The sequence below is a fragment of the Myodes glareolus genome, chromosome 15 (assembly GCF_982192425.1).
Source record: "Myodes glareolus chromosome 15, mMyoGla1.1, whole genome shotgun sequence".
Lineage (NCBI taxonomy): Eukaryota > Metazoa > Chordata > Mammalia > Rodentia > Cricetidae > Myodes > Myodes glareolus.
In genome coordinates, this window is record NC_142040.1 from 22,496,780 (window position 1) to 22,524,425 (window position 27,646).

At 45.6% G+C, this 27,646-nt stretch overlaps 1 protein-coding gene across 1 annotated transcript in view; it reads right to left on the bottom strand.

Moving 5' to 3' along the window:
• The window catches only part of Pde8b (phosphodiesterase 8B), a 194,514-nt gene extending 181,945 nt beyond the window's left edge, over positions 1–12,569 (bottom strand). Inside the window, 1 exon segment of the mRNA XM_085676845.2 lies at positions 11,978–12,569. Within this exon segment, the coding sequence (XP_085532971.2) occupies positions 11,978–12,316 (339 nt within the window). The 5' untranslated portion in view covers positions 12,317–12,569.
• Between the last annotated feature and the right edge of the window lie 15,077 nt (positions 12,570–27,646).

The window sequence follows — 27,646 nt, forward strand, 5'->3', positions numbered from 1 at the left end:
CACACATACACACACACACACACACACACACACACACACACACACATACACACAGCACCATGGGGGCACAAACAATGAAAGCTTCCAATATCCAGAGCTATGTTTGGCTCCCGTTGGTGTTCCCCCCCCCCAACCTCCACCATATACCCACTCTTGAGAGCCTATTTATAGGGACCCTACTTCTGTACCACTTGTACCAATACATTTTCCTCCCACTTCACAAGGCTGAGTTACACAGATTCTTTAGGTTCACAGCATTTGTGTAGGACAGCGTAATGGTTTGAATGAGAATACCCTTTATAGAATCAACCCCCTGTAGCTGACTACTTGGTCCCTTAGTGGGCCGTGCTGTTTGAAAAAGAGGTGTGGCCTTGCTGGAGAAACTATGTTGCTGAAGGGCTGGCTTTGGGAGTTTAAAGACTAACATGGGTGACTTCAAGTCCACATTCTGCTTTCTATGTACCATGGAGATGTGAGCTCACACGTGTTTGGAGCCTTGAGACAGCAGGGGATGGCCAGGGTGGTCACCAAGATATTATGTGTACCTCTGGTACGGTCAGCGAACCCTCATCTATGGACAAGGTGTTTAGAACTAAAGAAAAAAAAAACTGTAACCAACTTAGTTGGAACCACCGCTTCAAACAAAAGCTCCTCACCAACTTGAATAAGCTGCTCTACACAAAAAGGGCAACTTGGCAGCAATAAGTCTAATCATTACAAAGCTTTAACACACAATATGATGTGTTAAACCCGTAAGGATTCAAAATTATACTAGCCAAGGAAGCAAACATGCAAAAGTTCTCATCACCTTAGAAAAACACTGCAGAACCAACTCATTATTATGAAAACTTGAGCTATCAGGAAAAATACAGGCTTTTAATGCCTTTTCTATAGAAACTGTATCCCAGGGAAACTAAGATTGTGAAAGGAAATTGCTCTTTGTGGGGTTACTCCAGCGATAAATGAGGAAGAAATGATAGAACAGAACAGTATCATCTTCTAGCACCTAACAGCTGGTAGTGCACCAAGGCAGTGGTCACTCAGAAGGGTGGTCATCCAAGAAGAGGCCACTGTTGTGTGCTTCCTGACGAGAGGATACAACATCACGGAAACTGTGTGTTTAACACATCTACAAAACAACTCTTGGGGAACATTGCAGACGTGAAGTCGGGAAGGTCTAAGAGTCAGAGGATCAAGGAGTTCGTTGTGATATTGTATCTCTTAGTAAAATCAAAAGCTGCACCCATAAAGTCTTGCTAACATGACCACCTAAACATGAGCTGAACAAGGTAGCAACATACACATGTCAATGCGAACAGAGCCTTCACTCTATACACAAAACATAAACAACTAAGGGAAGCTGAGAGTGAGAGAAACAGGCTTCCCCATAGATTATAACACCAACTGGTTATTCTGTACCAACTGGTTAGCCCTGAAAACATGTATCCAAGTAACATTATACAGGCTGAATGGATTATATTTGCGTGGATACATATATACATATAACAATGGAAAAAAAAGAGGCCGTGAATTTGAAAGGGAGAAAAGAGGGTTATAGGAGAGGGAAAGAGAAAGAGAAAATGAAAGGGAGAAATAATATAATTATATATCAAAAAATAAAATGTATGTTTATCCCATCTCCACACACAAAACTGAGCAGATTGAACCTCTAAACCCAACTGTCATTTCCTAGCAAATACAGAAGGCAGAGAAACACATTAATTGCACCTCAGGCACACAACAAGTAAAACTTAGGTTGGGACAAAGTCTACAGGACAAAAGACCTCTGTCTCTCAACAGCAAGTGGGAACAAGAGGGAAAGGGACCAGACAAGAGACCAAGCCATTTGCAATCAGTAGATTTTATGTCGATAGCAGCACACATAAAGAACAGGATGATTAGACAGAAGTGTCTAAACTAAGAAGTCATGAAATTGGTACATCACGGTTTTAATCTCTGTAAAGAGTTCTTATGACTTATAAAATACTTACTAAGCTGATAGGAGCAGATGCAGAGATCCGTGCTCAAATACTAGGCAGAGCTCAGGGAAATCCAGGGAAGAAGTCGGGGAGGGGGTGTCTATAGGAGTCAGAGGGGTCACGGATACCAGGAAAACACAGTCCACAGAATCAACTAAGCGGGGCTCCACAGGGACTCACAGAGAATGAAATGGCAGTCATGGAACCTGCATGGGTCTGCCCTAGGTCCTCTGCATATACTTTATGGTTATGTAGCTTGGGGTTTTTGTGGGACTCTTAACAGTGGGAATGGGGTGTCCCTGACTCTTTTGCCTGCTCTTGTGACTCTTCCTCATGCTGGGTTGCCTTGCCCAGCCTTGATACGAGGGTCTGTACCTAATCTTAATGCATCTTGTTAGACGGTGTTAGGTGGATATCACTGGAAGGCCTGCTCTTTTCTGAAGGGAGGGACAGTGGATCTGGGGGAGAAGAGAAATAGGGGGAGCTGGGATGAGTGGAGGGAGGGGACACTGCCATTGGGATGTATTGTATGGAAGAAGAATAAATAAAAAAGAAGACAGGAAATATACATAGAGTTGTGTCTAATTTCTGCATTTTCTCTTCCACTTACAGATATTTCAGTATGTATTTGTTTTCTTTTCCTTTAGAGTCCCAAGAGCAGGCAAAAGAGTCAGAGACACCCGATTCCCATGACTCCTCCCTGTAGCTGCTCCCCGAAAAACTCCCGGAGGCTCTCTCTCTCACCTGCATCACCTTCTAATTAAACCCACTTCTCCCAAAAGACAACCACAGAAAAGAAACAAGCCCTAATTCAATTTTAGGCTTCTCTCACAGCAGCACTGTTTTAACACTACAGACGTATCCCAGCTCCACAACGGGTTAAATACCCTTTTCACACTGACCTAGAAACCTAAATGCCACATATTGCATTGCTTCTCTATGAAAATTCACTCCCGAGATCAGCAGTGATCTCCCTCTAGAAGTGGTTTGGGATTTATCTGCTCATAACCTGCACAGAAAAGTGGAGGTTGCCTTTGACACTAATCTGAACTGTGTCCTGATTGCTCCTTGGCATCTCAAGTTCTCACTTTGATACGCAGATGTTCTAGCCTTTGGAAGCATCGCCACTGTGCCTTCATGAAACCTCTGGACAAGCAGGAGGGAGCACTACCTTCAGGAGGTCAGACTAAACCAACCATATACCCCGCCCTCACCAGTTCATCTAGCAATATGAAGGCTCCTGTGAGATTCAGCAAATCTCAAGGTCTTGGGTCCCAGCGGGTCAGATCACTTTAGAGAAAGGCACTGGGTATGAGAAATTACCCTGGGTTCCATATGACTCTGAGCCACCATCCCAGGGATGGGAGGACCTCTGTGAAAACAATAGGGGAGGGAGCCTGCAATTGGCTTTGCAGACCCCACTTCACAGATGGGAAGGAGAGAGCAGGAAACCATATGCAAATGTGTCTCCCTACTGCATGTGCCATGGCAGATGGGGTGGGGTTTGTGTGTGCAGTGTGTGTGCTGTGTGGTGTGGTGTGGTGTGCATGCGTGCGCACGTGTGTGTATGTGTGTGTGTAACTGTATCCATCAAATGTGCTCATGGGAACTTGGTTCTATATTTGTCATCGTTATTCTGAGTATTACACTCTACTGGTTGTACACAAAGACTTCTAGTTTTAACTGAGGCTCAGCCGAAACTGAAACTACTGACTTTTTCTTGCCTCAAAGCCACCCAGTGTCTCAGGAAGGGCTGTCTCTCCCATGATCCAAAGACCATTAGCAGGTGTGTCCAGGGCTGCCGGGTCACAGGCTTTTATAGCCCTGCTTCTCTTTCCTGCTGAGTGTGGTAGCACAGGCCTGCAATCCCAGGGCTTCAAAGGGCTGAAGCAGGAAGATCCAGAACCTGGGGCCAGCCTATACTACATTAACAAGATCCAGCCCAGCCTTAGCTTCATACAAAACCTCGTCTCAAAAGTATACATAAATAAACCAGATTTTCTTTCCTTTTGGCTTTGTCCTGGGTTGAAGCTCTCATAGCAGAAGCCTTGAAATAGACAAAAGTTTTACTTCTCCTGGACTGGGTCGTCTTCTCTGTTTCTGGGGCATGTTTGTGTGGTTCCAGCAGGGGTGGGGAAGGTTGTCCTCTGCTAGTCTGTGTAATAGGTTGCTTATAAGTCTCTTCGTGTCTTCTTGTAACTTCTTCCAGAATTGAGGGTCTTCTCTCAGTTCTGTAAAGCATACAGACAATTGCACCCCTGTGGCCAGTTATTTTTCTCTTTCTGTCTGAAAGAAAACAGGTTTTGGACCTAGAGTACATCATCTTCCCAGGCGTAGCGTACGTCATCCTAGCTCATCCACAAAACAGCAAACGGAAGCCAGCAGCACTCCTTCAATGCAGTTCCAGAATGAGGCTTTGCATTATAAGCTGATGCTGGACCATCTCAGGATGAAAGCAAGGTGGTGCTGGTTGTTAGCCCCTGCCTTGTGCAGACCCATGAGCCCCACCCCAGCCTGTGTTTTCACCCAGGACTCTCCCGCATCTTCCCTTTCTGAATTCCAGCTGAAGCAGAACAAATTCGTCAGAGGTGGTGATTTTCAGTTCCTGGATAGCGCATCTTGGTAAGCTCAGTTAGTCCACACCAGCCAGTTAATCCACTAGAAAGTATGTTTTTCATGCTTCAATAGAAAACAATACATGTTTTAAAAATATTACATAACCCATACCTCAATTTTAATCTCATTTTAATTACCAAGATAGTGGTGGCAGCCATGAGAATATCAGCACTGGATCATGGTAGAGCATGTCAATGTGATCAAGGAAAACATGTTATGTGTTGATTACATGAATGCTACATGCCTTGCACATCCTCCACTAACGTCAAAACAGCACTCCAGGCCACGCAGATAGAAGGAGTGACTGTAGATGTGTATGAAGAAAAACTCCACTCTCAAGGCCTCTTGGTTCCCTGCCTTCCTTCTAGAGACCCTCGGCTCTGCGACAGATAACTGTACCCCAGCACCAGCCTTGTCCACAGGTTCTGTGTTCCACCCCGAGGGGTAGACTGTGTGCTGAGAATCAGTTAAAAATAAGTAGAAGCTTGGGGTTGGGTTCAATCTTTCCTTCAAAATCCAGCTCTAACCCTGGGCAGTTTCTTCCATTTGTTACAGCTCCATTTCCCACATGTTTTAATGTTTATTTTCTCATTTTATGCACATGAGTGTTCTGGACAGCCTGTTCGCACAACACTAGAGGGCCTGGTGCCTGTGGAAGCCAGAGGGTATCGTGAGTTGACGCAGTGCTGGGAACCAAACCTGGGTCCTCTGCAAAGGCAGTAAGTGCTCTTAACCACCAAGCCCTGGCCATAGGCCCCAGTTTCCTCATTTGTAAGAATGGAATTAAGGATTTGTAGTTTGGAGTCGCTTAAGGGAGAACGGTGCAGATGGAAGGATCCAAGAACAGCAGGGCCTTAACAGCTACTGCCTTTATGGCCACCTTATTGACCTTGCAAAACTCTACAATATTGCCTTGGAAACATGATACAACACAGAATGGTCCTTCTTTCATGGATAAATTAGTTGAGAATAAAATCATTTCTGATTTTTGTCACAGCAACCACCAGTTTCTCAAAGCAGATTGTGAGCAGAATGGTGGCGTCCCGTGGTGGGAGCTGTTTTTCAGTGAGTTATCCCATGGGAAGCAGGAAAGGGGAGATGGATGGAAACCAGGAAGGAGGGGAGAGGAAACAGAGAAACCAGTCATTGTCAATGCCCAAGTAAAGCAGACTACAAGTCCGTAAGCTTCAGGATTCCAGGTTACACACGGTATCCACCAAGCTCTCACTATAACATAAAAGCAAGCCCCCTACACATCTAAAACAAACTCCAGAAGGCTGGGGGAGGGGCTCCAAGGCAGAGGGCTTGATTAATATGTAAGAGCCTTGAGTTCAATCTCAAGCCCCCAAATAAATAAATCATAAAAACTCCAACATACATCTCAATGTTTTAAAACGGTCAAAATGTGCACATTTTTAACCCAAAATTAAAAGCACATAGTAAATGTGCCAGACTTTGCTGACCCCCCCATGGGAGCCTTTACCTGTTGGGAGGAGTGGATGGGGTGGGCTGGGGAGAGGGGAGGGGAGGTGGAAGGAGGGGGTGGAATGTAAAATGAAATTTAAAAAATAAAAATTAAAAAAAAACACATATTAAAAAATATTTTTTCTCACTTTTGGGGACTGAAGAAAGAAGCCTACATAGTATAGAACAGTAAAAAACCAGGGCAGGGGCAGGGTGAAGTGGCCAGGCTGAGTCTGTAATGCCTGATGAGGCAGGCTAGTGATTTCTCAGCCCACGCTGAGCCCTGAGGGAGGGGTCACAAGCCAGGAGCAGAGGAACCAGAGTCAGTGGAGACAGCAAAGGTGAAACCGAAGAGGAAGGTGGGTGTGCAGCACTTAGCAGTCTCCAGCCAGGGTCACCAGGGAGATTTCAGTAGCAATCATTAGGCAGGAAACACACGCAATGAATCTGGCACACGTAAAACCCGCTTCTCTTGGAGACTACTAGCTTCTGCACTGCCCAGTGCGCTCTGAGTTTCTCTCTGGGGCTCCGAGGAGCAGTTGTTCTCACTTTTCGGTGCCGTTGTTCAGGATCTGCTCCTCCGGTCCCACTCTCCATTCTGCTCTGTACCCAGCATTCCTCTGTACCCCGTATGTTCCTGTTCTCTCTGATTCGCAGGTGTGTTCGGTGAAAGGCAGTTACAGACAGGAGATCCCTAAAACGTAGGCCAGTTCCATGAAGCTATTTACCCACTGTCTCTTTGTCTGCCTGCCTCTGTTTCTCTCTGTGTCTCTGTCTCTGCGCATGCACCTGTGTGTGCGCACGCGCACTTGCCCAGCTAAGACTGTCCATCCATCCCCTGGTTGCGTCTCTCACATGCCTCCTTTAGGTCACGGCTTCTGCAAGTTTCTATAGATTTGATTCCTTGGGTTTCCATAACCACTCCCACCCCAAGACCCTTCCACGGTGGCTGTGGTTCTCTCTGAGGGTCCTGCAGCCTCATTCGGGGACTTCTTTCCTTCTGCCAACAACTTAGAAGTAGCTCCTTCATAAGAGTATCATCTCATGTGCTGCCCGGACAATGTTGAATCAGGCAGCAGCGAAGCTGTGGCTGGCTCTTCTTGTCTCATCCTAGTGAAGTGGTTGCCTATAGCCTCTGGCTGGCTCCAGCAATTCCTGTGGCTGTGAGCTCTTCATGCCCAGCGGAGATCCCCACAAAAGCAGAAAGTAAATACTTATAGTCCTTCATCCTCAACCTTGCTCAGTGGCTGTCACTTTTGTAAAGACTCCCGAATTTTAGGTTATACTTACCCACCTGATCCTAAGTTCTCCCCTGTTCCTCCCCAGCTGATTTTCCAGTCTTGGGACTCTATCTTCCCAAGAACTCCCGTGGAACTCGCACTCTCCTTGCTGCTTGGATTCCTGGCCTAGTACCAATCTGGTGTCACAAACTCTACCCTGCCCTCACCTGTATGTCCTGTCCCATTAGAGCTCCATCAGGTGGTCACCAAGAGGAGATGACTCTAGAAACTGTCTCACCTCTAAATGCACAGCGTCACTTTCTGTTTGAAATCTTTTTGTTGTTGGTTTGGTTTGGTTTTTCAAGACAGGGTTTTTCTGTGTAGCCCTGGCTGTCCTGGAGCTAGCTCTGTAGACCAGGCTGGTCTCGAACTCACAGATCCACCTATCTCTGACTCCTGAATGCTGGAAATACAGGTGAGCACCACCCCTACCAGACTCTGATTTAAAGTCTTATTGGAAGATGTTATAAAGAATTATCTAGTCATCCTTTAAAATTAGTATAACCACAGTACAAAACGGGAGAGCAATTGGGATGGAGTCCCTTGGGCTGGAAACAGAGATCAGTGGCCAAGCTTGCCTCACATGCAAGGCACTGTGAGTTCAATTCCCAGCACTGGAGAAAAAAAGAAGAAAACCTTAATTTTGTGTGTTGAGAGGCGGGCAAATTTTGATAAAATACACAACAGCAGAAAATAAGCCAGAGCCTGACTAATGTAAATTACAGGACTCTCTAGAGCCGACTAAACCCTGTGCTCTATTTTGAAATTAAAAAAAAAAAAAAGAAAGAAAAAACAGCAACAACAACAACAAGATGAAAGGAGTAGCAAGAGCTCCAAGAAGGAAGCCGAGACGAGGCAGGTGCTCCGCCTGATGTCCAGCCTCTTTCATCACTTCACTTTACCTTGCGGATGCCCCTCGTGTGGGGCATGGTCCCTCCAGGACAGAGGCAGCTTTGTGACGGCAAAGCAAACCATCAGGATCAATGCAAACTCCAGATGATCCTGCAGGGAACTGACCCTTAGAGACCCGAGTGGGCTGCGTGGTCCAGGCTTCTCCCCAGACAGCTGTGAAGACTCAGGCCCTGACTCCACAGATGGAGAGGGCTGTGTCCACAGCAATCTGACAGCACATTTAGCCATAGGTGGCCACACATAGTTTATCTGGGCCACAAAACAACTTAATTCACTTAAAGCATGGGATCTTCAGGTGTGGCCCCCAGATCAGCAACAAGACATCTGTTAGAAACACCCTGAAACTTCAAGCTCCCGGGTCCCTCCCAAGACCTATTAAATCAGACACTTCAGGGGTGGGGCCCAGACCCACTGTGCACTTTAACAAGCTCTCCTGGTGACTCCCATCTGAGACTCATGACTAGAAAGATGAGGACTACTAATAAAAAGTAGCTCTAATCCCTCCCCCTAATAAAGTCTCATTGTTTATGGTAACGTCACATAACTATTTAATTTAGCATGATCCTCACTGACTCTAGAATGCCATGGGACAATGCTGTGATGTCATCGATAACTGGCTTAAGTACACCCCTTTGGAAGAGATTTAGCCTCCCGTGTAGGCTTTGCTCACAAAATATGATGGGCGCTCTCTGAATCTCCAGCGTCTACAGTAGAGGTTGGCACAAATGCCAGCTGAAAGAATACATGAGCAAGATGTGGGCAGTAGCAGGGGGAGATGGTGATGGTGCCAGCCATCAGCACAGAGTACACCAACTGCATCTGCGTCCAAAATACAGCTCACCTGTGCTGAGGGTGGAGCAAGTTGAGTGTACCATCAGTAAAGCCCGTGCTAGGACCAGCTGCTCAGTCCTGGATGCCCCAAGCAGCAACAGCTGGTACAGGAAATGATTGGGAAGACTTCCTAGTTCCTCCCCAAGAGAAGGCCCCTCCTCTGAGGATTTCCGAACAAGAATGACAGAAGTGGCGCGCACCAGGAGCGAGCATCCTGCAGGAGGCTCCTCTTAGAGTACTATCTTAAAAAGGCAAGCAAGGAAGACGCACTGCTAGGGAGGAGCATTTTTACAGCAATTGAGAGACAAACTCCTTACCAGAAATGGAAACTCGTGTGATATCACTGCACTGTCTATGAATTATTAATGCTTATAATCTTTTTTGCCAATTAGGTATTCAAGAAGGTTCCTGTTGACATCATGTTTGACATCATAATGCTTCATCATTCTAAAAGCTTAATGAAATAAATGATTGCTAGAAAAAGAGAGAGAGAGATCAAACACACTTCTTTTTTTGCACTCGGGGGAATACCAGAAGCCAACTAGATAATAAAGATAGTGCGTATAATTGATGCAGAAAGAGGAAGGGGGGACTCTGGGAACCCACTACCGTTGTAAATAGGATCAAATGGCAAAGACTTTCTTTTCTACCCAAGCAGTCGGAAAGGAAGGAGGAGTCACATGGCTGCCAACTCTCACACACTCATAAGGCAAAAGAATTTTTATTCTAAAAAGGAAAAGGAAAATTTTCTACGAAATCATCTCATCCATGTAAGGATACAGGACATGTGAACTTTCAGACTTCAAAAGACCACAGGATGTTAGTCAGAGGCTAAAGAGATACTATTAAAGATTTGGGGTAATTCTGTGCTAAGAAGTTCTATAGCATTTGTATAAATATACCTGATCTAATTTCAAATGTATAATTTCTGAGGTTTATGAAATGCAAATCCATGTTGAATCACTGAAGTAACACCCTCCTTTCCAACATTCTTTGCAATGGCTTGGAATAAATTAAGCTCTTATTTGGACATCTTGTTGATAAAGTGAGTGAAATTCCTTCCCAGGTCAAGCCTTTTAACACTTAAGTCAAGTAGCTGAGATTTATTCGAGTTTATAGTAACTGCTAATAATCAGAACTCGTTCTCTCCATCAGTTTTTACTCCATTTGATCTCTAAGTAGCCTCTTGAGGAAAGTATTAAGACACAGAAAAATGGTCTCATTCATTATTTTTTTTCCTTTCACTAAACAAACACCAAGTAGGGTGGCCAGCTACTAAAAATGAGTTCCTTGCTACTATGAAAGATTAAAAAAAAAATGCCTAAGTTTCTCTTGAACAACCAGGACGAAATACCACTGAGTTCCCAAACAGTCACCGTTCTCAATCACTGCTTTAGGCCTTCAGAGTCCCTTCCACAATCCCAACTGGAGGATGTTGCTAAAAATAGGCTTTGTAACACCTTAAAATTTCTTCTAATGCTAACTTTATGGTACTGCTGGCAGGAGACCCAAAAAGCAACAAACAAAAGCAAACTTGTTGCCCACCACACGCCTCTGTGTGTGTGTGTGTGTGTGTGTGTGTGTGTGTATGTGTGTGTGTATGTGTGTATGTGTGTGTGTGTATGTGTGTATGTGTGTGTGTATGTGTGTATGTGTGTATGTGTGTGTGTATGTGTGTGTGTGTGTATTCAAAAGTAAGTAAAGGAACTTATTCCTGGTACATAGTAGGTACATATTTAATGGTATGTTTATGTAAAAGGTGTTCACAATTATTACCAGAAAAACATCACAGCTATTAGTAAACACTGGTTAAGTTTTATGTGTCAAAATGAGATTCCATTTTACAAAAAATTAACTTGATCAAAAGGCGGCCCACTATCCCTCCCTTTCCTCCAGTGTGAGATACACTTCATCCAGGGAAGACCCGGAGCCTCCTCACACTGGGCCAACTGTTGAGCAGATATACAGTACTAGATATACAATTGTCAAGGAATCATGGAATGGTACCTGGCGATCTACTGACTACGTAAGAGCTGTGTCTATCGAACACTAAGAGTTTAGAGGCGTGTTTTTTCCCTCTCCACGACGAGATGTGTCGTTCATCTTCGATTTGCTCTAAAGTGATTACATCTGACACGATGATTTCCTCTTGGATGTAATAGTACTTTGAAAACATACAGATGGGCACTGTTGGAATAAATGTTCATCAAGAACTCTCTAGAGACTAATCGTTCCACACCCTCACACTCTCATTCCCCGTGGCAGATAAGTGTGCAGAGCCGTCATTCTGAGGTAGCTGCCCTGAACTGAAAACCACCTCCCTCCACAGTGGCTGACATTCCAAACTCCGTGTTCTCCCCGTTATGTCCAGGATACGGTCATCCCTGAGAAACACTACAGTGACAACAGGTTTCACTTGGCTCCCCTAATCCTTTTCTATAGCCCTTCAAATATAAACAGCCTGATTCATTCACAAATCTCTGCACTGGGCCACGGCGCTGAGAACTCCATCTAGCCTAGCTGACTTGCAGGTGGAAATCGGAACCTACATGCAGATCGAGATCAGCGCTAGGATTTCATTCAGAGAAACTCGCATGCTCTTCTTGGTGATGCATGCCCGTCCCTCCAGCTACATCCATTGGGCCACAGGCCGCCCCAACTGCTTTCCCCTGCGCTGCATTCCACCTGTCCCCACCCCAAGACCAGCTAGGGTTGGTCCCCTGCACCCTCCAGGATCTTTTCCTTTCCCAATTTCATGGGCCTTCATCACCCCCAAAAAAATGAAAAGTAAACTCCTCCTTAGCAATACTCTCCCCCAGTCGACCGCCCAACTCCCGCACGAGCCCCCTACCCGGTGCACACCCGACGGACAGCCTCCCAACAGCTCGCATTTACCTTGACGCTGGTGTAGCTGGTCTGGGTTTCGGCCTCAGCGCTGCTGCAGCAGTGGCGCCTCCGGCCCCGGCAGGTGGTCACGGCGGGACCCGAGGACCCCGTGCTGCTGCCACTGCCCAGTTCAGCCCGGGACCTGCGGACTCGGACAGCGCCCGGGGGTCCCGCCGCGCGGCTCGGGGGCATGGCGTCGGCGGCGTCGGTCTGCACGAAGAGGCCGTGCAGGGGCGCCGTGGGGCCCTGCGACAGGCTGCTGGTCTGGCGGGGCGAGTTGGACTCATCTGAGTCCCGGCAGTAGATCACGCCGCTCTGTGAGACATGGATGCTGGGGGCGCAGCCCATCCCTCAGCCGGGATCCCCAGCGCGCGCCCGCCTGCGCCCCCGGGCCACTCAGACTCGGAGCTCCCCGCGGCCACCTGCAGTGAGGGGGCGGGCGCGGTGACGGTGGCGTCGCCCAGACTGCGCGCCCCCCAGCCTGGGTGGCCACCGCTCTGTCGGGCTTGCCTTCCTCCGTGCCCCCTGGCAAGCGTCCGGGGGCAGCACGCGTCACCCCAACTTTCCCTCCCGGGCCATCTTCCTCCCGGAGCGGCAGAGCGCGCACACACGGCCCGCGCGCCCCGCGCCTCCGCCCTCCGCTCCGCCCGCGCCTCGGCCCGCACCGCCCAGCTCCCCACACCCGGGCCGGGGCGCCAGCCCGCCCGCCCGCCCGCCCGCCGGCCGCCTCGGTCTTCTCCACTTTCAGTCTTCGCACGTCCCCTTCCCGTCTCTGTCCTCCTCAGGGTCCCCAAGGACCACCCCACTGCATTCCGCTCCCGGCCGCGCAGCGCCTGGCACCGTGCCTCGGAGCCTTCCCCAGCTCCTGGCTGCACAGAGGCCTTGTTCCTTCGGAAGACCCAAGTCCACAAGGCCACCTAGTGCCCTAGCCCCTCTCCCCCTAGTCTGCACAAAACCCTCTCCAGGCCCAGAATGGCTGGGTAGACTTTTGGGGTAAGTGTCTTCTCAAAGCACATCTTCAACAGCATCCATGACTTGTCACCAGGATGCCCTTCCCAAACAGCAGGAAACATATAGCTCAGACCCATTGAGCCCATTGATTGGTTTGTCAACACAACTTGAGGAGTTGAGAGACCCAGTTTCTTAAATAGTTACATCTTCATTCACTTCAATGCCAGCACCCACATACTAATCTTAAGGTTCAACTGGGTGGCGGTCCAGCCTTTAGAAAAAGTCCATTCCCTGTCTGCATATCTTTTGGAAGTTCATGCCAAGAGATGGGCTGTCCCACTGGGGACTACATCCTCATTTCTGTCAGAGATCCAAAGAAAGAAGAGACATCGGTCTGCATGTGGTCTTTTTGTTCATTTGTTTGTTTTGTGATTATTTGTGTTTTGTTTGGTTGGTTGGTTTGCTTGCTTTGTTATTTATTTTTTTACTTTCTCCCCTAGTTTTCAGCTCTTCTCCGGGTGTCACTAAACGTTCATCCTGAATTTCACCTCACCCAACTGCCCATTGCTGTCTCCCACCCTGGATTGGGCAATCCAAAATGGCCTCCCTCCGTTCTCTCCATGAGGCCCACAGTGGTTGAGCCCCGCTGTAGAGGACAGGAATTCTTTTAAAAGCAACTATGCTTTACAACTGTCTGGTGGTAAACCATGTTATAGCCTCCAGTTACCGCTTGCCTACCTACTCAAGGGCCCTTTCAGTGATTTTTACCACAGCCAATGTGGCACGGGAAGATCGTGAAACGGTCTGAGCAATGACTCCATTTAGATTTCTGTAAGGACAAATTTCAATGCAAAATACAAAGAAATAAGTATCCAGTTCAAAACAACACAGCTCTCCTCCTCCTTTCCCCCATGCCGTCAACTCTTAGTTACTGGAAGATGTCAGCTGATGTCTTCTCGCTACCAAAGAGAAACAAGATATACATCCCTCCACATCTGAAGTCCAAACTGGGTATGGTAGTTAGTTTATCCCTATAATTCTACAAATTGGGAGGCTGACACAGGAGGATTACAGATGAGGTCAAGGCCAGTCTGATCTCTAGGTCAGTAGGTCTACAGGTGAGACTCCTGTGTTTTGTGTCTCAGTTTACCTGTCACTTTTTTCTTCATTTTAATGACATAAAAAATAAAATCCTTCTTTAGTTAGTCTGAGGAAAATCCCTGTTCAAAGGGTTTCCCAGTGGGTTGAGTTTCCCCAGCAAACTTTGAGGTAGTGTTTGACAAGGAGTTTATTGAGTGTCCTGAAAGCAACGTTTGGAGAAGGACGAAAAGAGAAATGATGTCTGAGCTGAGGGAGAAACTGACCTAGCCTTGGGCATCCTTCAAGGAGGATGTTGGCTCTCCAATGATGCTTCAGAGAGGTCCTGAGATGGGGCCGCAAAGAGGGACCTTTGTATACCCATGTAGATCAATCATTCCTCCCATCTGTGTCAGTGGCCTTGGCCAACGTGGACCTCTTTAGCCAAGGCACCTCCCCCTCCTTACAAAAGGGCAACAGTACCAAGGTTTCTGCTGGCAGCATGCCCTGCAGCTGGAGGAGTAAGTCAGCCTTTCCTTTCTGACATCACAGCTTCCCCACAGCTCCCTTGCACATTGATTGGGCACCCTACAGATGATACTGCCATAGTACAGGGGACAATAATTCACATAAAACTAAATCTGATAGCTACCATCTGTAACAGGTTCTTTTTTCTTGTGGGGTCACCAACCAGCTCCCAAATTATGATAATTTAGTCATATTTAGTTTTGAATTATTATTAGTTTTGAATGTTAGGCCTAGCTTAGGCTTGTCTCTGGCTTGCTCTTTTAACTTAAAATAACCTGTTTCTCTTTATCTACCTGTTGCCTTGGGCTTTTTACCTTCTTCCTTTCTTCCTGTATATCTTTCACTGCTTCTCAAGGCTGTCTGGCATCGGCCTGGCTTCTTGCCCCAGGTGTCTCCTTCATTCACACCTCCCAAGCCTTGATTTCTCCTCCTATTGACTCTCTCTGCTGGCTAACCCCACCTATTCTTTCTCCTGCCTAGCTATTGGTTATTCAGCTTTTTACTAGACCAGTCAGGTGCTTTAGGCAGGCAAGATGAAACAAATGCAACACATCTTTACATTATTAAACAAATGCATCATAAACAAAAGAAACATACCTTTACACAGTTAAAGTAATATTCTGAAGTATAAACAAATGTAGTACGTCTTTGCCTCGTTAAAATAATATTCCACAACAACCATCTGCCTTCCTTCTAATGGATCACTAAAGAGCAAACAATAGCAGAATTAAATTATAAGACCCCAAAAATCTCCATCCCAACTCCTGACAATGTTAATTTTCCTCAGGGAGTTCCTCTACACCTATCTTGGCATCGTCCTTCACAACACTGAGCATCACATACTTCTCATGTCATTGTTATGTTCAGAGTGTTCTCAAGGAATTATTCAATGAAACTACCAATTGAAAAGAACGTGCCCATGATGCTTTGGAAGGCTAATCTATGATAAAAACACAAAACATACCCTTTCTTCTGGTAGAGAGCCTTAGGATATGAATCATGATAGCACAAACATCCAGAAACAAATCTAGGTTGAACTTACACATTATAAAGATTGAGTAAGCCTCAAGAGGGATGGCCTCAATGTAGCCAGTGATTAGGACCAGACAACTTTAGTGGATGCATTGAACATTTCATATTGGCACCAGGCCATGTGACTTCTCCGTGGGATAGAAGACCGTGTGAACGTACTTTAGGTTACATCTCATTTCCAAAGCAGCCAGTAACTCAGACACAACTTCCACCTCCAACTTTGGCTTGGTGAAAGATTTATATATATATTCATTCTGTCTCTATAATCTCCAAATGCTTTCAGTGGGAATGTGTAGCCTGCCCCCATGACGGGGTAGATCTAATCTGATGGCTGAAATGTACAGGGGTGTGTAAATGGAGAAAAAGTCAGCTGAAATCATACCCCCAGCTTAGTTCTAAGACCCGAACGCTGGCCTCAGGAAGTGATTTCTGAACTGATTCCCCTGCAAGGACACAGAGCAACCCAGGGCGACAACAGTGTCTGCATGCGCAGACACTGCAGCTATCATTTAGGCCCAAGTTGTAAAATAAGGTCAGAAAACCCAGCATTATAAAAAGAAATTAATTAAAGTGAGAAAATTTTAGCAACAATGTCCAAGAAACAAGTCAAAAGAAAGCCAATTGAATTTAAAAAAAATGTACTTAAAAAGAAAGCAGAAATTTAGCTCATGTTCAAGGTCAGCTGAATGGCTTTTATGTTTTATAATGATATTAAGTAAGAGCTTGTTGCAGAATTATGACCCAGAGCCCTGCAAGATTGTGAAGAATTAAGGTCCATTCTCCTTCTAAAATGGAATGAATCTCCCAGAATTCCTCTCAAGGAGCAGAAAATGTGATTAATACATGTTGAATCATTTTTAACCACAAAGGTTAAAACAACCACGGTCATCTAACTGATCTTTAGATAACCAAACATTTAATCAACCGATCAACCTTAGAGAACTTCTGGATTCAGACAGTGTTCCTCATGGGAGAGCCTTGGGAATGTAACCACCTGACAGGTCATAGAACATCGTTTATGAAGGTTCACTGAACTCAAAAGAGTCACTGTGAAACCTGACTCTGTGTAACCCTGGGGAAGTCATTTAACCTCTGAGCAGCAATGCCCTGCATCATCTCTGACCTCTCAAAATCACCGACATCTGAGGTGCTAAGAACTTTGTATCTTCTTATGGAATGATTTTAACTTAAAATCATGGGCATTTGGGGGGGGAAAAAAGCTGAAAGACCAGTCCCAAGCCTGAGGGCACATCAGAATCACCCAGAATTTGTCAGAAATACAATAATTCCCCATCTCAAGTGTTCGGGGCTGATCCAGCTGCTGTCATTTCTAAGAAGTTGAATCTAATGGAGCCCATCCTCAGCCTTCTTTGAGGACCACGTTAGACTGGAGTCTTCCCAAGTACCTCCAGCACCCTGACAGTTAGGCTGCTCCCAGATAGCAGGTTGAGCTTTCTACCCTCACCCTTTCTGCTCCAGCTAAAGTTGGCTAGACAGACATTGTGGAAGAGCAAGCCAAAGTGCACGGTGGCTCGAGACTGGTGATCTCAGAGCTGACTAGAGCAGGAAGCCAGACCCCCTACGAAGACCTAAGACACTCCACACCAGCTGGGTCCCGCGTGGCTGATGTGGCTGGCTGCAGAGCTTTTCACAATAGCACCATCTCTATAGCCTTCAAAAGCGCCTGTCCCGTTACATTTCTGATGCCACATTAGGAAAAGCTCCTGAGTACAGAAAGGGAGTAAACACTGCTGGGGGGGGAGGGGATTTACACCCATTCCAAGAATCCCCTGCCTTTTCCTCAGTTTAACTCATGATGATCCACCCCTCCATCCAGTTTTACATCGAAGTAACTATCTAAAATACCACAATGCTACTTACTCTCTTTTGGGTACTCGCCCTTCGAATTGTACCTTTGTAAATTTGTAAATTTTCTCCCTGTTCCTAATTTGTCTTCTCTTCCAGTTCTTTCTTTGATAGAGACAAGAACCTGGAAACACTGGGCAGAGGTCTCAACCTGTCGGTCTTCCATCCTAACACGCCCACCCAGGCTTCCTACTGTTTCCCCAGAAGATCTCTTCATCAGGGTCTGTGCCTCTGACAGTCATGCACAGATCTCCATGCTTGGACGGCTAGCTCCTCCCTTCCTTAAGTCTCTTCTGAAATGCGCCTACTCCATATTTGCTATCGTTAGTCCTTTGTAAAACTTCAATCGACATTTGCCACAGCCACCTGTGCCCCTCCTGAATCCCCTTGACCTGAAATTTTCGATTCATAGCATATGTCACCTTTCAAATTACTATATAGCTGCTCCCTTGTAATATTTACTGTCTATCTGGTCTCACTAGAATCTAGGCTCTCCATCGGCAGGATTTTTCTAGTTTCTTATTTATTTTTGGATCTCCTTCATTCATTGTATCAGTGCCTCATATACAGCTGGGTACTCAAATATTTGTTCAATGAAGTAGGAATTATTGTTTTTTGCCTTCTTATCTCTTAACTGTCATAGCCCAAAATTAAAGGAGCTATTGTTTTAAGTAAGAAATTTCATGATCTGTAATTTTAGTTTTTAAAGTCAATGAATGTGCTTAACTTGAAAACCCTCCTTTTAGAAATAAAAATCATCTGTATAGATTTTTTTATCAGTGCTATTTATAGTAATGAAGTGTGAAAGAAATCCGTACATCAAACACTTAAGGCACAGCCCAGCAAATTGAGCTACTATGTCTATCACTATTTCAATGAGTTTAAATGAAAATTAGATTAAAAAGCAATATAATATACATATATCAATTACAAATATGGAAAAATATATGTACTTATGAGGTTCATAAGTTAATGTCAAACGTGATCTAAAAATTTCATTAAGATAATCTAAATGAGTTAGTGTTGTGTTACCTAATTATCTTCTTAAAAAAATGGCAAGTTATCATTTATGGGCTTTCATTGGTAATTTTTCCATCAAATAAGGAGGAAGATGGTAGGAGAAGAATGCAAGAAATGAAAAACAGAGATGGAGAAGTTAATGGATACACATTTACAGGGGAAACACAGAACCAGACCCACAAAAGCATATGTAGATATTTTTAGGCTGGAATATTCCTAGCTGCTGCATTTATAGATGCAGCTATTCAACGAGAAAGAAAAATAAGTTGTATTTTTAATTATGCTTGCATCACTTTTTAGATTTTATTTTCCAAAGACCAAATGAAATTAAGGAAAGGATTTGGACAATAGGGCGGATCTTTCTTGCCAATTGTAGAAAGCAAAACAGAGAAGATGTAGGGAGAAGGTCAGCTAACATCTCTGACTTCCTTGGGTCAACATCACCAAACCTGCAGGGCACTGAGTACTAGAACCTTATCAACATAGTGAAAAAGTGATCTGTTCTTCCCAGCCACAAGAAAATCACCAGGAAAGGGTTGGACCAGCTCCTGGAAAGAACTGTAGAATCCTTTAACTCTTTGTCTCCAGGTTCTCTTTGGCCCAAGCAGTCAGGCTATGAAGGATGGAACATTCCTTTCCAAATGCCTTATAAATATATTTCACAGAAGTGTTCAAGACATAAAAAGATATTCAAATGAAACTCAGGATAGAGCCCACCCCACAAAGGAGCTTCCAGAGTAGCCAGGGATTTAGAACTTACAAGAAACAACAGAAATAGATAAGGTACACGAGCAACAGAATGAATGGTACTGTCCGTTCTTAATCTGGTCATTAAGGTAATTGGGAAAGGCTAGTCAGAGGAAATCAGTGTGAACAAAGCCACAGAGGCACATCTAACTTTGATGGAGCTAGAGGCCATAAACACATAAAACAAGGCAGTGACTCCTGAACCAGGGATGATAAACCCAAAGGGGAAGCAGACGGCAAATGACAGGTGCTGAAACTGCCCTTCTTTATAGAAGCTGCTTCCTTTATAGAGGAGGCTGAGGCAGGAGAGTTGGTATAAATCCAAGGCCAGCCAAAGCTACATAGTAAGTTCCAGGCTCTCCTGGGCTATAGAGCAAAACCCTGTTTGAAAACAAGCAAGCAGAAAACAAGTAAGCAAAGAAAACGGGTCCAGGTTTCTAAATAAGCCCCCTACCAGGATGCATATCTTGATGGATATGCCGTTTGTTCCAAAACATACCATCATCCATTCATTCAGCAGATAAACACCGAGAGCCTGCTAGGCATCAGATGCTAACTCTGTACCAAGGAATAAGAAGGGAATGGTGTCAGCTCCCTGAATGTGGACCACTTGGGGTGGAAGATTAGAGACATAAGCAATAAATTCTCTAGGAGTAATGAAGGTATTTATGAGTGTTGACATACGCTAAAGGGGCCTGGTGAGCTGCTACATGCCTAAAATCCCAGAACTTAGGAGGCAAAGGCAAGAAAATTGTTAGGAATTCAAGGCTGGCTTGGTCTCCACAGTGAGTTTCAGACCAGCTAGAGCTATAGAGTAAGGCCCTGACTATAAACAAACAAATAAATTAATAAAATTGATGTGAAGGACTCCGGGGTAGGGTTATGGACATTTTCAGCAGAGAGGACATTTGGCTACGATTATCAGAAAACCTTATGAAATATGATCTCCCTTCATTCCTTTCTCATCTGCCCGCACTGAGGAGGACAGTGGGTACCACCACTCTACGGGGCGCCATGGGAGATGTGAAGTACATTCCAGGCAGGAACACGGATCTGTATCCATAAGGTCTGTTCATACTTACTGTAAGATAAAAATCCTAACTTGGAGAGAAAGGTGAGGGTGGGTGACAGAGACCTGTAAGATGTCACGGAGGAGGTATGGGTGTGGTTCCTCAAAGAATGGGCAGGATTTGAATAAGTAGAAAAAGAGGACATTGCAGAAGACCTCCATGAAGACCTAGAGAAGGGACATTTGCTGAATACTTGAACAATAAAAGAGGTGGTTTAAGATACCTTGTGTGTGTGTGGGGGGGGGGGGCTATAGGAACCATGTGGCTGAAATCCAAGGGTCTTGCTGAGTCACCCCGCCCCTCACTGGCCCCAGAATAGCTGGCTCTGCTCCTCCATGGACACGGCAGCAAAAGAGCTGGCCCCTGAAGGCCTCGGCTGAGCTGGCTATGCCCATTACCTGAAGGGATGGTCCCAGCGGCCTGAACCTACAAGCTCAGCGACCACCCAGACCCATATTCTGGGCATTGGGTTGTTCTGGGCATCTGTGACCGACTGGCGTGTGAAAAGGTTCTGGTCCTATGAATGATAGCCATAGGATCTCCATGACTGGGGCACCAGCAGGACATCTGAAAGGAGTTTCAGTAAGGATCTAGCGATGATGGTGTGCCAAAGACCTTGAACCAGACCAATGACACACTGCAATGAATGGTTTGTGGATGGGGCTGATTGGACCACAATGCATGACACACAGCAGCTCCCAATGGCACTAGGACAAGCGAAGAAGCATTGGAAAGATGGAAGAGTGAGGTGGGTTTTTTGGGTCTTTTTAAATCAACTTTGAGGGGTGTTCTTTTGGAGGGGGCATACTGTAGGGGTGAGGGGCAAATGCAGAGGGACTGAACGAAATTCCCAAAGAATCAATAAAGAATTTCATTGGGGGGGAAAAAAAGCCTTGTGGTGAAACCACTAAGTGGCACAAAGAACCACACAATGGGTTTCTAAACCGTGTTATGGTGGTGTTTGGTATTGTTTGGTGCTGTCACGCATTATGTGCCTTAGTTTGTGGGATTGTAGCTAATTAGTTTTATTTATTTATTATTACCAAGGAACCAAATGTCAGACCACAGAGCTTGGCTACATTCAAGGCATGAGCTATTTGACCAGGATGAAAATGGCTGCGTGTTCACGAGCTGGCCCGAGAGAAATTGGGAGTGAGGTCAATGAGGAGTCAGACTAGCCCAGACATGGGGTAGTAGGGATCCTTACAGACCAAATGGTGTCCTCCCAGATCACCAACCTTATCCCCATGGCGATAATGATTGAATCAATTACCTTTAAGGGGTAATAACACAAATGAGGTCATAGAACTGCGGGCCCTAACCCACTAAGGAGAGAGATCCCCGCACTGCTGTCACACACTGCAGAAGGAGCCTGTCCATTCATATAGGGAAGGCAGGGTCTAAGGCACACAATGGAGCCGGAACGCCAGATCCCCCATGCTTGCACTCTGACCTGGGAGTTCTAGACTGCTAATTTGTGGGAAAAGTACATTTCAATTGTGTAAACCACCCAATCTGTGGTATCTTGTTGAGACAGTCTTAATATCCTGAGTTAATACAATAATGTGGAATAGATGGATTTGTGAGACTAGAAATAAAGAGTGAAAGGGATTTGACAGATCTTGTTATGACTGGATCCCTGGGATCTGGTGTCTGATTAGATAAGGGGCCAAGGAGTCTATGTTCTCAAAAGCAACTGCAAAATCCCCAGCTGACATAGCTGGACAGAGTGTGCGTGAGAATGCGAGCCCTCCCGTAAGAAACGACACCTGCACGCACAGTGGATGCTTCCCCTGGATTTGCAATCTTGCGGGGCCCAGAAGTTGGGATCTAGAAATCAGAAAGTATCTACTCAACCCCAGAGCTGACATTTGTCCCCAGAACAGGGGACAAATATGAGACGAGACATCAAAAAGGTCTTTTTGTGTCTTCTGGTGGGCCTGGTGAACTTACAACTAGGAAGGAAAAACACTCAGCATTGTTGTAAAGACTAGAAGAGGGCAGATAGGCACGTTAGCCTCCAGGTACTCCTTGTCAACCAACAAGTGAGTGGCCCACCCTTTCGCCAAAAGACTAAGAAAGACATCTCTTTGCCAAGACTTTCTTGGGCTTCTCTACATCCAGGCACACCCTAGGGATGTTAGTTTCTTTCTTCCTGTTTGGATTGCTAAGGTCATCCTTGGAGACTTTTGCTGCAAGAGTCTTCTAAGCCCTTGGAATTTCACTTCATTACCCAAGAGCCTCAAGTCTGTGACTTAGCCCAGGGGCCCTGGATTAGCACCTCCTGCGGATCCTGGATCTTAATCCTCTTGCTTGGTTGGTGAGGAAGTCGCCTTTCAACGGGAAGTGTCTTCCTTTCAGAATTTGACATTTGCTCTGGAGCATGGCACTTCCGGTGCTATGCCACTTAATGTCTCCAAGGCAACAGTAGCTAGACCATGACTGACGACTTCTTCATATCATGGACAGAAATAAATGTAAGTCCCATGGAAGAGAGCTTTCCGGGTTCTCCAAACCAGCGACAACCAAACTTTAGCATACACACATCAGCGTGGGCGATCTGCGAAGACACAGATTGCACGTCGAGAGAGTGTACCTTTCTGACTCGTTCTGAGTGGCCGGACTACCACTTCCTCAAGATCACACTTTGAAAACCGCTTCTGTCCACAAAGCAAGATATTACAAACAAAAGCAGTGGCTGGGGCAAAACTCCTCAAGTGTGATATTTGGTTCCTTACTACGCAACTTGTGCTGAAAGCTGAAGCTTCGTTCCACAGAGGATTTCCACAGCACACTACAGCCTGAAAAGTGAGAAGATGGCAGATTTGGGTGTCTCCACTTGCCCTTCTTGATCTCTGAAAGTGGGTCTGAGGAGGACTGGTTTACTCACGGAAGTCAATATATTAATATACACAACAACAATATATTTCCAGTAGAGCACTTGATTTCATTTTTCTTGCAATAAATGATTCAAACCTAGGAAGACAAGCCCACTGTGCTTCAGGAACAAAAAAGGTTTGCAAAAGAAAAAAAGAAGAGACCTGGGGAGATTGGGAGGAGGAGAGATCGTGTAAATTGGGTCCAGTGTACAGACACAAAGGACATAAAATTGTGTTCATAATTCTAGCCACCACGTGGGAGCAGCTCATTAGCAGCAGTTTTGAACTTTTGTGTGCCTTCTCTTCCAGACTGCTCTCGTGTTTGTGTCTTTAGATAGGAAAATTTTCTGTTTACCATTGACCTGAACTCCCACCTGGCATAGTTAATTCCTTGCACCCTCTAAGCACTGAGTCACCCACTTTTAGAAGTAAAGCCCCACATAAGCCTTTCACAAAGAAACATGGTCAGTGCTGTGCACAATGCATTTCTCACCAAGATCTCAAAGCCTTTGTATCAGTGAATCTACTGTTTCAATCACCAGCTGTTAACAACAACTACCTTTCCTCCTCCTCGGGTCCCAGTGATGAACCAAGGTACAATTCCTCCAAAGTTTACTCTGGGGAACCAGTGAGCTTATAGGGGTTACTTATAAGTGAGGGGTTACTTACAGGAATGTGGGTGCTCCCTGCAAGGTCTCACACCAGCTGTTACCTAACGGGGTAACAGCTTTCCTACAGTCACACAGATAAAGCCTTCCTTCTCTAGTCTTCCTCGTCTATATATCCTGGCCGCTCCCCAAAGCCAGTGGAGTTAGGACAGTGTTGCATACAACAAGGAGTAGGAGCCCTGTGACCCTGCCTGTCCAGCTGGGGCAATCTTTTACAAGTGGGTACAGCCAAAGTTCCCAAGATAGCAATTGTTTGGCTAAGAGGATTTTCCTGTACAATACCAGAATAAACATTACCTTATACACACACACACACACACACACACACACACACACACACACACACACACACACACACGGGGTAGGGGGAGAGTGAGGGAGAGGGAGAGGGAGGGACAGAGGGAGAGAAGGAGGGAGGGAGGGAGGGAGAGAACACGCTCTACGAAGTCTTGAAACAAGACTGACATGTTGGGGCATACGTGCCATGAGAATTATCTTTGGATGACTACCAGGAAACAGCATCTTCTGGACACAGAAGACGTCACATGGGTGACACCTATGACCACACAGCAGCTGTGACAGCATGCACAAGACCTATGCAAGAACAAACCAGGCCAAATCTTGAATGGAAAGGAAAGCTAGGCATGAAATTCCACATCTACCGCTGGAACTATTGGCAACTGTTAGCTGCTGGGAAAGAGAGCATATTTTCTCTGAGAGTACTGAGAGTGCATAGGCCCTGGTAAGCCAACCATGCTCCAGTGAAAGGTCACTCATCCGAGAACACGTGGACAATATAAATTGGCTTGATGTGGAGAGGGGAGATAAGTTGGGTGGATAAGGAAGCAGGGGTGGGTCCAGGAGCAGTTTGGGGGAGGGAGGATGAATATGATCAAAATATACTGTATGGAATATTAAAAAAAATCTAATCAATTTTTAAAAAAAATCTAAGTCTGGGAGCTAAAACTACAAAACTCTTAAAACCCTGTAACCTCCACGATTAGAAGACAGAAGGATCATAAGTCCAAGTCTAGTCTGATAAAGCTAACTACAAAACGATAATGAACTGAAGTACAGATTCAACTGTGAACACAGATGGGCCTGGTAGGCATGCTAAGCGAAAGGAGCCAGACAGGAGGCCCCAGAGCATAGTCTATGTGCATAAGACATCCAGTCTACTCTAAGCTCTGACATATAAATCAGGGAGTTGCCAGAATTTGGAAGATTGGAGTGTAAAGAATGGCTGCCTCAGGGGTGAAGGGTTTCCTTTGAGTGATTTTTTTTTAAGAGCTGGAACTAGATGAGGGTTGTGGCTGCACAACCCAAAGTTAAGTGCACTTTATTGCACCCTTGGAGACGGTGATTTTAAATTGTGCATATTTTATCACCGTAAAGCAACTAACTCACCACTTTACTAGAATGAAAGAAAACACACGTCAGCCAGGAACAAACGCAAAGAGAACACCTGATAACTCCCGACATATGTGTACTGGAGGAGAGATCTCCATAAACCATTTATGAAAGGCTCTGGCTGCAGTCCATTGCCTCAAAGAGGAAGAAAAGAGAAAAGCCAGTGTCCCTCTCAGCTGAAGCTTGCTCAGTGCCCCTGGGATCTGGAAGAGAGCACAGCAGTGTCTCACCCATACCTGTCCTAGAGACCCTCGCCACCACACTAAAGCAAGAACAGAGTGTCACACGGGCTGGAAAGGAAGACTCTATTCACCAGCACACATGTGTGCAAAGAGAGCCCTAAAGACGTCAAAAGCAACCGCTGGAACCGGTGCAGTTCAGCAAAACTCAGAACACGGGGCGCCTGTTTTCTGTGTGCTAGTAATGAGGAATTTGACACTGTGAGTGCCGTCTGTGGTGATGTGGAGAAGCATAAAATTTCTCCTAGCTAAAAGCTACAACACTGACGAAAGGTGTGAGGAACCGAGCTCATCCAGATCCTCTAGGTTCCTTGGCAGCAGCGTTGCTGGGACGGACATCAGTTCTCCAAAAACTGTTGGACCTATTCAGTGTCGTTCCAATCTAGAAACTGACCCCATGATTCTAAGATCCATGCAGAAATACAAAAGATCTACAGTAACGCAGTAAATTCTGCAAACAACATTGAGAGAGTATGCCTGCCTTTTTAAAGACTGGGTAGAAGTGCACAGTGAACGGAACGGGTGGTGCCGGTGTGATGACAGACAAGTGAGAAAACGGAACGCTATACTGTCCAGGTGCCGGGCCGTGCGTCAGCTCCGTTTCAGTAACAGTTCTGGGGAAGTCAACCGGTAATGGAGAGCCTTTGCAGCGACGGTGCTCGGATGGCTGTGCACACAAAACGGTGAGACAAAACAAGCACATAAACACCAGCCCTGGCCCCGATGTTACACCACTCACAAATAGTAACCATACGGGTCACAGAATTAAGCAAAGAATCCAAGGCTTAAAAAACATCTCAAGGTAAACATAGATGTTTGCAAATGTGGAGTAGACAAAGATTGCTTAGAAAAAAATGTAAGAGGAATGTGCCACAAAATGGAAAAAAGGGTGTACTGGAGGTCAGAACTCAGCGGTCTGTTCTTGTAAAGTGTCTTTAAGAGGAGAAGAAGGAAAGACACTGACTGGAAGAAAAATACATCCAGAAGAAGCTTACCTCACAGGATTGGAGACCGGGCAGTGGCTATCTAGCATGAGCAAGACCCTGGGTTCAGTCCCCAATACCACACACACATACAGACATGCACACGTGAGCACACACACACACACATACACCCACCACACAGAGACAGGCACACATGGACACGTACACACACAGGCCACACACACATAGGCAAGCATGTGTGGACACACACATACACCATACACACACACACACACACACACACAGGCACACATGGACATTCACATGTGCACGCACACACACAGGCACACATGGACATGCACATGTGCACACACACACAGGCACACATGGACATGCACATGTGCACACACACAGGCACACATGGACATGCACACATGCACACACGCACACAGGCACACACGGACATGCACACGTGCACACACACACACACACACACACACACACATTTCTGCAAGTTGATAACCAGAAGATAGACAACCTAATTAAAACTAGGACAAAATATTTTAATAACTTCACAATACCAGAAATAAAAATGGACAGTTAAGCACGTGGGAAAATGTTCGCCATCTGCCATCTGAAACGCAAAAGAGACACAAGGCTATCTCACTGCATAACGACCAAAGTGGCTAAATGCTCTTGCTCCATACTCTCACAGATGGCTACATATGTCGGTACAGCCGCGTTGTACATTTTCTTATTAAACATGCTGCACACTCACCATAGATCCTTGCTATTTATTCTAGTTATTTATGCTCAAAGGCTTCCCTCTGGGTGTTTACAGTAGATTTTTAAATACTAGCCCCAAACTGGAAACAATTCAAAAGTTCACTAGTCAAGAAATGAATAAATTGTGATACACTCATAAAATGAAACACTAAAAAATATAAAGTGACAAACATCCAACACTTATGTCAATATATTTAAAGCTCAATATCATATCAAAGAGAGCGGCCACAAAAGGTCACATATATACATTATTTTTCTCACTACCAAAGACCTGATAAGAAACAGATGAGAGAAGGAAGTCTTATTCGGCTTGTGGTGTGGAGGTGAGGTACTTTATCATGGTGAGGGAGGCAGAGTGGTAGACATGGCCCTTAGTTGTGACATCGGAAACTTGGGACTGCGCTGTTCATATTTCAGAGGCACAGAAATGAGGACAGGAAGGAGGGCAAAGTTACATAACCGCAGGGCCCTTCCTACAGCGA